The following is a 14,597-nucleotide window of genomic DNA, read 5'->3' as shown; positions in this document are numbered from 1 at the left end:
ACTTAGCAGGACAGTTCTTGTGAATTTCATTGTTTCTGACTTTCTTGCAGGTGGTCTACAATAAATGGCAGTTCTTGATGAGTGAACTATATATCTTTGTATAACTTTTAAATTTCTTGATACTATGATTATAAGCATTGGCATCTTTTCATACTGGCCGATCAATTAAGAAATGGAATCTAAAGTTTAGTTCAATTAAATTTAAGCCAATCCAAACAAGATGGCAGTTCACTAGTGATTCTGGATCTGTGTGCAAATATAACAGTTTCAAAACAAACTAAACACATTCAAACATATCCAGTGTGTGCTCAGCTCTGCTTTAAAAAGCCCCTAACAACTAAATATCAACATAGTATCTTTTCTTAAGTGCTTTAACTAGGGCATATAATATATGAACTTTATAAATTCTAAAGTTAAAACTTTTAAATGCATATTGGTTTTCTCATTTTTATATTAGATAGCTCATCAATTCAAGTGAATGAAAAGTTTAATGTAACTTTTTAATGGGAAAAGGTAATGGTCAAATATCCATGGAAAATATGACTAACATACTGGAAATAATTACATAAATGTTCAGTCTTAAAACATGTCGCTTTGTAAATTTTGAGGGAGTACTACACTAAACTCTTATAACCTCTGCAGTTCTTACTCTACTAAAACATTTTCAACTGTTAAAAGAAAACTTCAGATCTTAAAATAAAACTGTCAGCCAAGCGTGGTGGCTCACGCCTGTAATCCTAGCACTCTTTGAGAGGCCGAGGTGGGTGGATCACTCAAGGCCAGGAGTTCGCAACCAGCCTGAACAAGAGACAGACCCCATGTCTACTATAAATAGAAAGAAATTAATTGGCCAATTAAAAATATATATAGAAAACAAGGCCGGGCGCGGTGGCTCACGCATGTAATCCTAGCTCTCTGGGAGGCCGAGGCGGGCGGATTGCTCAAGGTTAGGAGTTCGAAACCACCCTGAGCAAGAGCGAGACCCCGTCTCTACTATAAATAGAAACAAATTAATTGGCCAACTAATATATATAGAAAAAAAAATTAGCCGGGCATGGTGGCGCATGCCTGTAGTCCCAGCTACTTGGGAGGCTGAGGCAGGAGGATTGCTTGAGCCCAGGAGTTTGAGGTTGCTGTGAGCTAGGCTGACGCCATGGCACTCACTCTAGCCTGGGCAACAAAGCGAGACTCTGTCTCAAAAAAAAAAAAAAAAAAAAATATAGAAAACATTAGCCGGGCATGGTGGTACATGCCTGTAGTCTCAGCTACTCAGGAGGCTGAGGCAGCAGGATCACTTGAGCCCAGGAGTTTGAGATTGCTGTGCCCATAGAGTGCCCATAGGCTGACGCCATGGGCACTCTAGCCCAGGCAACAAAGGGAGACTCTGTCTCAAAAAAAAAAAAAAAAACCTGTCAATTTTGGGTAAGGGAAACTTCAGCAAACTTTAATTGGCACAAAAAAAAACTGTTCTATCCAAGAAAAAGCTATTTCATAATCATAAATAAAAGATATTTTTTCATCTCTTTTCAGTTAGTTAGCAATAAATCCTGGATTAAAAAACTTTCCCTGATAAAATGTGTGCAGCCACACACCAGTAGGGCAACATACCATACTTTAATTATCCATCTTGTCAGCTGAAATTTCTTCTTGAATTTTAGCTTATGAGCAAGTCAACATTCAAAAGGGCTTTAAAATGGGATGGAGACCAAATAACAGCATCTTAAACCCCCATTTCACAGAGACATGGCTTTCATCAAAATCATACTGCTATACTGACCCAACAGCAAACTCTCTGTACATGTCAATTAAAGAATATTTACCAAAACTACAGACTTTGTTATTTACAGACCCATTAAGACTGTGACTCTATAATTCTTAAGCTACCTAAACATGATGCAAGTTAAATATATTTTTGCTAGTAAATTATTTTCATGTTCCAGATCACCATCTCTGGCAAGCAATACATACTAAAAGATGTGACGTAGACAACTATATTCCATGACTCAACTGTAAATAGAAGAGAAAGTTCCAGTCCCATGACCAAAAAAAAACCCTGCTATTAAAACTGAAGGCCAAATTTCATCTATCATACATTCATGGTGGGTATATGTTAAGTTTTATAACAGAAGGAAGCTTGCTTGCATACTATGCTTCTCCTATTTTTCTCAGTTGGAGAAGAAAATAATAAGGCGCAGGAAAAAGGTTACAACAAAGCTGTGAAGTTCTAACATACCGAAAAGACATTCATAAAGCATCTGGGAAAGCATGTACTCACACATTTTTAAAAATGCTCATTTATTCTCAGATACTCGCACAGGGCTGCTTTCAGAGTTTAGGAATGCACCAGAGTCATAAAATAATGATCCCATCGTAGAGGGCTTAAAACAAAACCTCAGAAAAGATTACCACCTTTCAAAAGAATTGTAGAAAAATAATGAAAACCATGTAGCAGAAAAATTGTGCTCAGAGGAAATAACATGAGAAAATACTCAATAGCGCGATACATAGTTGGAGGAAGAACCGTCTGTCCTTCTGGAACCATTACTATTAAATATTATTAACACAGACAAGAGACACGTTCTGAAAGGCTTGGTTAATGAGAAATAAAGGCAACTATCAGATGATGAAAGTGAGCCAAATTACCTATAACAGAAGACAGAAAACGAAAACCAAACTATATGAAGAAAGTTCTGTAGCAAGAGCTAATTAGTTGGTCTGCAAAAACACCCCCCAAAATACCCTAATTTTAGATATGTTAGATATTGCACACTCCAAAAAAAAAAAAAGGAACATTTAGAAAACTATTTTAAATTTCTTTAATTGCTGAATGCCTCTTTGGCTAGTATTGAAAGGACCATTATTTAATATTTAAAGGATCACTATTTAGTCCTACAAATGACACATTTTTCCACTTTGTCATCATTTTGTTTGCAAACCACCTAAAAGTCTTAATTTCCTCATCTATTTGACACATTACCAAAATGTACCCTATGTTGTAACCACATAGGATAATGTTGGAAAATATGAATAGCTAAATGATTTTTAAAAGGTATTATTTTTTTCCTTCTGTTTTCAAATTATTTCTAACAGTTTCTAAAGACATGGTCACAGCTGCCTGAAGCATGTCTTCTTCACTCATAGCATCACCTGTTGGGAAAGAAAACACACGTTTGTTAGAAATTTCTGGAAAATTGTCAAAGTTATCAAAAGGTAAGTTCTTAGAAAATGTATTTATATTTCAGCACAAGTTTCTTTTTTTGTTTTTGTTTTTTTCTTTGAGAAAGGGTCTCTCTCACTTTGTTGGCCGGCTAGAGTGCAGTGGCATCATCAAAGTTCACTGCAACCTCAACTTCTGGGTTCAAGCAATCTTCCTGGCTCAGCCTCCTGCATAGCTGGGACTACAGGCACACGTCACCATGCCCAGCTCATTTTTGTAAAGACAGGGTCTTGCTATATTGCTCAGTCTGGTCTGGAACTCCTGGGCACAAGCAATGCTCCTGCCTCAGCTTCTGAAAGTGCTGGGATTACAGGTGTGAGCCACCATGACTGGTCCTCTTTTTTATTTTTTAATTCACATAAAGTAAAATTCACTTTTATAGTTCTATAATTTTTCATAAATGCATCCAGCTGTAAAACCAACACTGCCATCAAGATACAGAACCATTCCCTGACCCAGAAAATTCCATCATGTGGCCCCTTTGTAGTTAATCCCCAATCCCTAATCCCAGACGAGCAATGGTATGCTCTCTGATAGTTTTGCTTTTTCCTGCATGTCACATAAATGGAATCACACAATATGTATGCAGCCTTTTGCATATGGCTTCTTTCACTTAGCATAACACATTTGAGATATGTTATCAAAAATTCATGCTTTTTAAAAAAACTATTTATTTTGAAATAATTGTCAATTCAAGGGAGATTGCAAAAATAGTTGAAAGATCCCGTGTATTCTTTAGGCCAATTTCACCCAATAGTTATATCTTATGTAACTAAAGGTCAAACTAAAACCCAGATATTGACACTGGCACAATGTTGTGTGTAGTTTTTTTTTTTTTTTTTTTTTTTTTTTTTTTTGGGACAGAGTCTCGCTTTGTTGTCCAGGCTAGAGTGAGTGCCGTGGCGTCAGCCTAGCTCACAGCAACCTCAAACTCCTGGGCTCAAGCAATCCTCCTGCCTCAGCCTCCCAACTAGCTGGGACTACAGGCATACGCCACCATGCCCGGCTAATTTTTTATATATATATATCAGTTGGCCAATTAATTTTATTTTTTTCTATTTATAGTAGAGATGGGGTCTCGCTCTTGCTCAGGCTGGTTTTGAACTCCTGACCTTGAGCAATCCGCCCACCTCGGCCTCCCAGAGAGCTAGGATTACAGGCTTGAGCCACCGCGCCCGGCCTTGTGTGTAGTTTTTATGTGGCATTTTATCACAAATGTGGATTCATGTAACCACCACCAGCAAAATCAAGACACAGAACTGTTATACCACAAAGACCTCCCCTTCCTGCTATCACCTTATATTCACACTCACCTCTCTTCCACCCACTTTCCCTAACTGCTGGCAACCACTGATTTTTTTCTTTATAAATTTGTCATTTTTAGCCGGGCGCTGTGGCTCACGCCTGTAATCCTAGCTCTTGGGAGGCCGAGGCGGGCGGATTGCTCAAGGTCAGGAGTTCAAAACCAGCCTGAGCAAGAGCGAGACCCCGTCTCTACTATAAACAGAAAGAAATTAATTGGTCAACTGATATATATATAAAAAATTAGCCGGGCATGGTGGCGCATGCCTGTAGTCCCAGCTACTCGGGAGGCTGAGGCAGAAGGATCACTCAAGCCCAGGAGTTTGAGGTTGCTGTGAGCTAGGCTGACGCCACGGCACTCACTCTAGCCTGGACAACAAAGTGAGACTCTGTCTCAAAAAAACAAAAAAACAAACAAAAAAAAAATTTGTCATTTTTAGAATGTTATACAATTGGAATCATATAGTATGAGACCTTTTGAGACTTATTTGCACTCAGCATAATACCCGAGATCCATCCAAATTGCTCCACGTATCAACAGTTGGTTTCTTGTCAGCCCTGAGCAGTATCCCATGCTAGATGTACTATTGTTTAATCATTCACCTACTACTATAGGATATTTGGGCTCTTAACAGTTTTTGATTATGATAAATAAAGCTGCTATGAACATTTGTATACAGGTTTTTGTATAGATATAAATTTTCATTTCTCTTGGACAAATGCCCAGGAATGTAAATGTTGTGCGATATAGTCAAGGTATGTTCAGTTTTTTAGGAAACAAATTATTTTCCAAAGTGGCTGTACCAGTTCATATGAAATATAAAAAGCTTATGTCCCTGGCCGGGCACGGTGGCTCACGCCTGTAATCCTAGCTCTTGGGAGGCCGAGGCGGGCGGATTGCTCAAGGTCAGGAGTTCAAAACCAGCCTGAGCAAGAGCGAGACCCCGTCTCTACTATAAATAGAAACAAATTAATTGGCCAACTGATATATATATAAAAAAAATTAGCCGGGCATGGTGGCTCATGCCTGTAGTCCCAGCTACTCGGGAGGCTGAGGCAGAAGGATTGCTCGAGCCCAGGAGTTTGAGGTTGCTGTGAGCTAGGCTGACGCCACGGCACTCACTCTAGCCTGGACAACAAAGCGAGACTCTGTCTCAAAAAAAAAAAAAAAAAAAAAGCTTATGTCCCTTTATGTCCCCTGACCCTCCTTCATTTATAACATAATTGCCTTAAATATATACAATACATACACTGAAAACAAAATCAGTGTTAATTATAATTCATGCTTTAACCATCAAACATAGTTTAGAAAATTCAAAAGAAGGGGAAAGTCTATTGTGTTTAACTATAACTACTCTTCCTTTCTGATGTTCCAAAATTACTTCTTTCGTTATTTCTTTTCTTTATAGAGAACTTCCTTTAGCCATTATTTTAGGCTAGGTCTGCTGAAGATAAATTCTGTTAATATTCCCTTCACTCTTGAAGGATATTTCACTGCATATATAATTCTGGGTTTAAAGGGTTTTTTCCTTTCAGTACTAGAAAAATGTTGTACCACTTGCTTCTGGCCTCCATAATTTCTACTGAGAAATCTACTGTCATTCAAATCACTCACTGATTTAAAGATTTTTTTTTTTTTTTTGAGACAGAGTCTCACTCTGTTGCCGAGGCTAGAGTGAGTGCCGTGGCGTCAGCCTAGCTCACAGCAACCTCAAACTCCTGGGCTCAAGCAATCCTCCTGCCTCAGCCTCCCAAGTAGCTGGGACTACAGGCATGCGCCACCATGCCCGGCTAATTTTTTGTATATATTAGTTGGCCAATTAATTTCTTTCTATTTATAGTAGAGACGGGGTCTCCCTCTTGCTCAGGCTGGTTTCAAACTCCTGACCTCGAGCAATCCGCCCGCCTCGGCCTCCCAGAGAGCTAGGATTACAGGCGTGAGCCACCGCGCCCGGCCTGATTTAAAGATTTTTATATTTTGTCTTCAGTTTTCCAAAATCTGACTACGATGTGTCTTGGTATGAATTTCTTTGGGTTTCTTATTTGAGGTACATTCATCTTCTTTAATCTGCAGGTTTCCGTTGTTTGCCAAATTTGAGAAATTTTCAGTCATCACTTCTTCAAATGCTTTTTCAGCCCCATCCTCTTTCTCAACTCCTGAGACTTTCATGACACAAATTTATATCTTTTGTTATAGTGCCACAGTCTCTTAAGGCTCTGTTCATTTTTTCCAGTCTATTTTCTCTGTTGCTCAGAATGGGTAATTTCTATTGTTCTGCCTTCAAGCTCAGTGATTGTTTTCTGTCCTCTTCATTCTGCTGTTGAATCCATCTGCTGAGTTCTGAAAATTTCAGTTACTATTATTTTTCAGTTAGAAAATTTCCATTTGGGCTGGCCGGGTGCGGCAGCTCACACCTGTAATCCTAGCACTCTGGGAGGCCAAGGCGGGTGGATTGCTCCAGGTCAGGAGTTCGGAACCAGCCTGACCAAGAGTGAGACCCCGTCTCTACTAAAAACAGAAAGAAATTAACTGGCCAACTAATATATATAGAAAAAATTAGCTGGGCATGGTGGTGCATGCCTGTAGTCCCAGCTACTTGGGAGGCTGAGGCAGCAGGATTGCTTGAGCCCAGGAGTTTGAGGTTGCTGTGAGCGAGGCCGATGCCACGGCACTCAGTCTAGCCTGGGCAACAAAGCGAGACTCTGTCTCAAAAAAAAAAAAAGAAAAAAGAAAATTTCCATTTGGTTCTTCTTTATATCTTCTATTTCTTTGCTAAGACTTTCTGTTTTTTCATTTGCTTCAAGTATGTTCATTGTAATTGCTTGCTGAAGCAATTTTATGATAGCTGTTTTAAAAATCTTTATGAGAGCTGGGCACAGTGGCTCATACCTGTACTACCAGCTACTTGGGAGGCTGAGGTGGGAGGACCACTTGAGCCCAGGTCAAGTGCTCAAACAATGAGATCCCATCTCGAAAAAAAATAGATAAATAGAAAAAAAAATCCTGATCAGGTAATTCAGTGCCATCTAGGTATTGATTGTCTTTTCTCATTCAGGGTGAGATTTTCCTGGTTCTTGGTATTTTCAATTGAATCCTGGACATTTGGGGTAATTTGTTATGAGACTATAATTCTTATTTAAATCTTCTGTTCTAGCAAGATTTCCTCACCTCTGACACAGCATTGGTGGGAAAAAGGGAGTGCCACCTTGGTACTGCCAGATGGAAGCAGGATTCTAGATACCTTCAAGGCCTCTGATGATAAGCGGTGGTGGTGCACTGCTGCTGCACGCGCAGTTCTGGCTTCCCACTGTCCTCCACTGCCATCTCCCTGACTGGGAGGGAGAGGAGTGCCTTGTTACTGCTCCCCACATGGCCTCCACTGACACTGTGGCGGTGACCTTGTTACCACTGGGTGTCAACGACAGTCTGGATTCCCAACTAGGCCTCTTCTCTGACACCACCCATGTGGGAAGCCAGAAGGATGCCTACTTGATCTTATCCTTGCCAGTACTTGGTATTGTCGGTTTTATTTTTTTTATTTAATTAATTAATTAATTTTTTTTTTTTTGAGAGAAGAGTCTCACTTTGTTGCCCGGGCTAGAGTGCCGTGGCATCAGCCTAGCTCACAGCAACCTCCAACTCCTGAGCTAAAGCAATCCTTCTGCCTTAGCCTCCCGAGTAGCTGGGACTACAGGCATGCACTACCATGCCGAGATGATTTTTTCTATATAATTTTAGTTTGCCAATTAATTTCTTTCAATTTATAGTAGAGACAAGGTCTCGCTCTTGCTCAGGCTGGTTTCAAAATCCTGACCTTGAGCGATCCACCCGCCTTGGCCTCCCAGAGTGCTAGGATTGCAGGTGTGAGACACCGCGTCCAGGCTGGTTTTATTTTTTTATTAAAGCATACTTATAGGTGTTAGTGGTATCTCATTGTGGTTTTAATGTGCATTTCCCCATTGACTAGTGATGTTGAAGTTGAGCATCTTTTCATGTGCTTATTGTCATTATCCCTAAGTCTCACCTGATGAAATATCTTTTCAAATCCTTCATTCATTTATTGTTTCCCTATTGGTTAGTTATGAGAGTTCTTTACATATTCTGCTTAGAAGTCCTTTGTCAGAAACAGTTTTCTTTTTACTCAACTTCAACTACCAATAATTGGCCAAAGTTTAAGACCTATTAAATCAAGGCCTGGTAAGCAACTCTATTATACTTGAGTATTTTTCATTTTTCAGGTGGTAAAATAAAATATATTTTTCACCTATTAATATTCATGATATCTGAGGAATTTTTGAAGAAAGTACTAATTATTGTGAAGTTGAAAGTATTATATTAAAACAAAATATTCATTGAATCTCTAGTCTGCCTGCTCCTTATTTATTTATTTATTTTTTTTGAGACAGAGTTTCGGTTTGTTGCCCAGGCTAGACTGAGTGCCATGGCATCAGCCTAGCTCACAGCAACCTCAAACTCCTGGACTCAAGCAATCCTGCTGCCTCAGCCTCCCGAGTAGCTGGGACTACAGGCATGCACCACCATGCCCGGCTAATTTTTTCTATATATATTAGTTGGCCAATTAATTTCTTTCTATTTATAGTAGAGACAGGGTCTCACTCTTGCTCAGGCTGGTTCCGAACTCCTGATCGCCCGCCTCGGCCTCCCAGAGTGCTAGGATTATAGGCGTGAGCCACTGCGCCCAGCCCTGCCTGCTCCTTAACCCAGAGAAATCTAGTAATTACAAATTCACTTTAGAGTTTTAATATGATTAAAGAAGGGAGAAAAAAATACTATGAAGCAAAAATCATATTAAGTCTATATGTCAAACAGAGCATGCAGGTAACAACCAGATGAATGGTCAGAGGACTATACCTGGATCACTCTTGCGTGCTCCTGAACTTGTGGTCGGCCCTTCACATGGATGTGAAATCTGTCCTGGTGGATCTATCTTCTGCTGCTGCTGCTGCTGCTGCTGCTGCTGCTGCTGCTGCTGCTGCCTGAAACATTCAAAAGTGAATGTATGTTAAAAAAACAAAACTTAAAAATAATGATACCATGAGAAAAAATATTCATATGGAAAATAAATTGTTCCATAAATCAAAATAGTCACTGGCATGAATATGACAAAAGACTGCAAGAGCAATTAGTCTGATATATATTATTAATACTTAAAGGTATAGAAGTGCTGGCCGGGAGCAGTGGCTCACGCCTGTAACCTAGCACTCTGGAGGCCGAGGCGGGCGGATCGCTCGAGCTCAGGAGTTCTAAACCACCCTAAGAGCGAGACCCCATCTCTACTATAAATAAAAAGAAATTAATTGGCCAACTAATATATATAGAAAAAATTAGCTGGGCATGGTGGTGTATGCCTGTAGTCACAGCTACTCGGGAGGCTGAGGCAGGAGGATCACTGAAACCCAGGTGTTTGAGGTTGCTGTGAGCTAGGCTGACGCCACGGCACTAACTCTAGCCTGGGCAACAAAGCGAGACTCTGTCTCAAAGGAAAAAAAAAAAGGTATAGAAGTGCTGATCTTAGGAAACCTAGATATAAAATTAGACAAATTAAGAGGTAGGTATTTTCACCACAAAATAACCTATTATATAAAAGCATTTACTGGTCACTATTCTTATGCAAATGAATGTTGGTTTATAGATCCTTAATATTGTTAGGTGCCACGGAAAATAAGCACTTTGAGAAGACAGAGCATCTCAAATTACCATGTCAGTTAACATGATCTCTGCATGGCTGGCTCCTTGTCATTCAGGTCTGAGCTTAAATATCACCCAGAGATGCCTTTCCTGACTGACTACCCACCTGACATAGCCACCTGGTATTCTCACTATCTCATCACTTCAATTTATTCTCAGCATAAACTTATCATCATCTGCTATTCTTCTGTTTGTCTTCCTCTTCAGAATGTAAGCTAAAAGAGCACAAACCTTATCTTGTTTATCTGTTTCTGCAGAGCCTAAAACTATGCCTGTCACATAGTAGGCATTCACCAAATACTTGACGAATGAAAGAAATGAAAACTACTATTTAACACAAATCATTAGGTTTTCAATAATATGTATTACATTAAGCTCCCCTGTATGTCTTTTTCAAAAGGAAAAATAATGTCATAAATATCCACATTCTGAAACATTTAAACATGATGGTTAATGATGTAAATATGTAGGAACACATCCTTATACTTGGAAAATATACACTGTAGTGAGACATAAGAGAAAATCATGTCTGCAAGTTATTCTCAAATGGTTCACCATTCCCACTGTGCCTTCTAACGTGCCTTCAGTATTATAGCTAAAAACTACATGTCTTAGATTCCTTTACGAGTAGGATTTAGTTACATCTCATTTAGTTAAATCTCACATGAGATTTAAAAGGTTCAGAAATATCAGCAATAGGAGAATCTGGGTGAAGGGTATAAGAAGCTTTGTGTACTATTTCTTATTTCTGCTTTTCTATAAATTTGAAATTACAGATTGAGCATCACATGTCCAAAAAGCTGAAATCCAAATGCTCTAAAATCTGAAACTTTTGAGCACTGACATGATGTTCAAAGGAAATGCTCATTGGGGCACTTCAGATTTTGTGTTGTCGGATTTGGGATGCACAACAAGTATAATGCAAATATTCCAAAATCCTATTAAAAAATCCAAAATCTAAAAACACTTCCGGTCCCAAGCATTTCAAATGAGGGATGCTCAACCTGTATTTCATATATATAAACAAACACAGAAAGCTGAAAAACAAAACTTATAAACAGCTAACAATCTGAGTGAGAAGCCATAGCTTTAAAAAAGTATATAAGGATTTTTAAAGGAACCAGAATTTTAAAACTACCAGCAAGTGTATTAATAGAATGGTATATTTTTTCTAGAGTCCTTCTCAATCTTGTGTTTTAAAAATGTGAGCAACAAAAAAAATCCAATCATTGAAAACTGCAATTTCTCCCTATCGATCTTTGAGCCAGAATACTGACATCTATAAAGGTGTGTGACTCGCTAGTGTGCACGGCTAATGCTTCCACTATCATACCCTGTTGTCTGGAAAGTGGCACAAGAAAGACTGACTGAGTTATGTGGAATTCCTGGCACATCAGGTATCAACCACGTCCTCTTCCCTTCCACTCAAGGAAGTATGTCAGAATACAAGGGAGTGATGAGTGAGACAGAAACTTGAGAAGGATAACGTTTATTCTACTTTTAATTTATGAAAAATGATAAGTAAATCAATTGCCAACCTTGAAACAATTTTGACACCTTCCAGCTGTGATGACACTGAGCTGGAACATGTTCAAATAGCACTCAGCATCCATTCCCACTGTGCCTTCTAATATATATTAGAAGTATTACAGTATTACAGAGGGTGGGAAGCTAAAAACTACGTGTCTTACATTCCTTTAGAAGTAGGATTCTGGTTACAAATTAAGTACTTGTGTGAGACTTAAAATGCAGAAATGAGGCATAGCCACTTTCCTGAGACTTTGGTTGTTGTGTTGGCAAGCAAAGTCATGAAGTTACCAGTCCCAGAATTCTGCTTCATTGCTATTGTTGTGGGGGACTTTATGTTCCCATGTCTAGGCAACTGTGGAGGCAGCTTCCTAATCCTAGGATCACAGCTAGGGTAATGTGTTCTTAAACTCAATATCCTCATTCCCCATTGTTGCAACCTGGGTAGTGACTGCAGCTCTTCCTATAAGTTGGTTTGTGGTATTCTGGAGGCCTGGCCTAGAGCTCTACCTCCAGCTTTTACTAAGATTGTGTAAGCCCCTAAATTCTGTATTAAATACTTTTCTCTTTAAAATACCTCTAGCAGTTTCTATTTATTAAACTGAACCCTGTCTGATAAACTATGTCATACCACTGAAGTGGTGGCTCAAGTATTAGGTAATCAAAACATCACAGCAATCCATGGCCATGAAAATATGTGTCCTTGTTGGGAAACACTGTGCTTTCTTAACAGAAAGAATATGCATCATTTCAAAGCTATACCCAGAGAAGGAAATAATGCTAACAAATATCTGTGGAATACTTTACAAAATCCTTTTATATATGTTGTCTAATTTGATACTCATAACATGTGAGTTGAGGCAGGTTTTACATTGACATAGTTGATGTAGTAGAGTTCTGCTTGAGATTTTATGAAGGTAAAACGGATTTCAAGATTACTACTGGGAAAATGGCATGGCTATGAAAATATTACTTAACAACTCTTATAAACTATGAATTTGTAATAGGTAAATTTTTAATAGTATTTTTTGCACCAGAGAGAAACCCTATAGTGTTTTTTATGCATGAATCCTACGGTTACTACATTAAGTATGAAGCTCTAAGTAACAAAAATGGGGAATTAAAAAAACTATAAAATTGTATGAATAACAAATTAGCACCAGAGGCAGTTTAGGGAGAGCAAGAGGAAAGATAGAGTGAGCTTGATAACCTTAAAGCCAAGACAGAAGCTAGAAACACAAGGACTCATCCAGGCTAAGTAATCAGGGATTTGAGTGAAAGGCAAATATTAGTTTCTCAGCTCTTCTACTAATGAGTTCTATAACTGAATGCTAGTGATTGTTAAAAGTAAACACCTAGAACTTAGCTCTTAACTCTTCTCAGCATCATGTGACTATGTAAAATATTTTCCAGCTCTCTCCAAGTTCACAGCAGTATTTTCAGGGTCAAGCCAGAAGACTGAAGCTGATAACCATCACTGCACACATCCCCTCCCCAGTCAATTACCCTCCAATTAGGAATGAGGTATATTGATACTAGAACATTTTTAAAAGTGTACTGGTTGACTGAAACCTCTGTTTACTATAAAGCACTAGTTATTGCTGATATTGTGCTTGGTATAACTTAATCATTATGGAATGTTACTAAATTATCTTTAATACTATAAAAAGTTCAATTTATTGGAAGTTTTATATTTCTAACCCAAAAATTACAAAAAAAATTTTTTGTAAAAAAAACATCTTTTTGTAAACATGTTTTTTCCTTTTCTTAAATGTGCTTGGGAATTTTGTAGTTTCTCTAAGTAGCATGTCTGTTTGGACCATTTTATTCAGCCCACCCCCCAAAAGAGTCTGAAATAAGCATGGTAGAACTATTACTTGGGACCTATTCTGGAAAGCAATTAAAAAATCTTTATCAAGGCCTTAAAAATATTCACATCCGGCAGTGCATGGTGGCTCAAGCCTGTAATCCTAGCACTCTGGGAGGCCAATCATTTGAGCTCAAGAGTTTGAGACCAGCCTGAGCAAGAGCAAGACCCCATCTCTACTAAAAAAATAGAAAATTAGCTGGACAACTAAAAATATATATTTAAAAAATTAGCCAGGAATGGTGGCACATGCCCGTAGTCCCAGCTACTCAGGAGGTTGAGGCAGTAGGAATGCTTGAGCCCAGGAGTTCAAGGTTGCTGTGAGCTATGGTGACACCATGGTACTCTAGCCCGGGCAACAGAGTTGAGACTCTGTCTCAAAAAAAAAATGTTCATATCCTTTAACCCAATAATCTGACATCCTCAGAATAATTAGAAAAACAATGAGAGATTCAAGGAATAGACTCAGTATAAGAGATGTTTGTTGTAATATTAATTATAATAGCAAAACCCAAAAAGGTTCATATATAAATTAGGCACATCCATTTCTTTTATGAAATATTATGCAGCCTGTTACAAACACTATTTACTATCAGGGGAAAATCGGTATAACACTTACAATATAAGTGTGCCTGTGTGACAGGGAAAGAATGTGCCAAAATACTAACATCAGTTATTGAAGAATAGCGGGAGTATGCTTTAATTGTGATATTTCTTAAAATAACTTTTCTAGAATATTAGTTTTATTTAGTTAAGTAGGTTTAAGTTATTTTTAATATTAGATAATCCAGAATTATCATTAATAATTATCATGTGATTATTATTGTGTGATGGTAGCATTTGGCTATGTTAAAAAAAAGTCTATATATTTTTAGAGACACATGAAGTTTGCAGGTGGGAGAATGGAAAATGGGAACATAAAAAAATGATATTGGCAAGATGCTGATACTTGTTAAATCTGGGTTATACACAAA

At 38.4% G+C, this 14,597-nt stretch overlaps 1 protein-coding gene across 7 annotated transcripts in view; it reads right to left on the bottom strand.

The window, feature by feature from the left end:
- Positions 1–486: 486 nt before the first annotated feature.
- Positions 487–14,597, bottom strand: part of ATXN3 (ataxin 3) — a 34,897-nt gene continuing 20,786 nt past the window's right edge. For all 7 annotated transcript variants that reach the window (XM_076003762.1, XM_076003763.1, XM_076003761.1 and 4 more), the window contains 2 exons: positions 9,393–9,517; positions 487–3,147 (listed from right to left, as the gene is read on the bottom strand). In XM_076003762.1, the coding sequence (XP_075859877.1) occupies positions 3,053–3,147; positions 9,393–9,517 (220 nt within the window). In that variant the 3' untranslated portion in view covers positions 487–3,052. The remainder of the gene's footprint in view (positions 3,148–9,392; positions 9,518–14,597) is intronic.

Source organism: Microcebus murinus, chromosome 6 (genome assembly GCF_040939455.1).
Source record: "Microcebus murinus isolate Inina chromosome 6, M.murinus_Inina_mat1.0, whole genome shotgun sequence".
Lineage (NCBI taxonomy): Eukaryota > Metazoa > Chordata > Mammalia > Primates > Cheirogaleidae > Microcebus > Microcebus murinus.
This window is presented reverse-complemented; position numbering and strand designations above follow the sequence as displayed.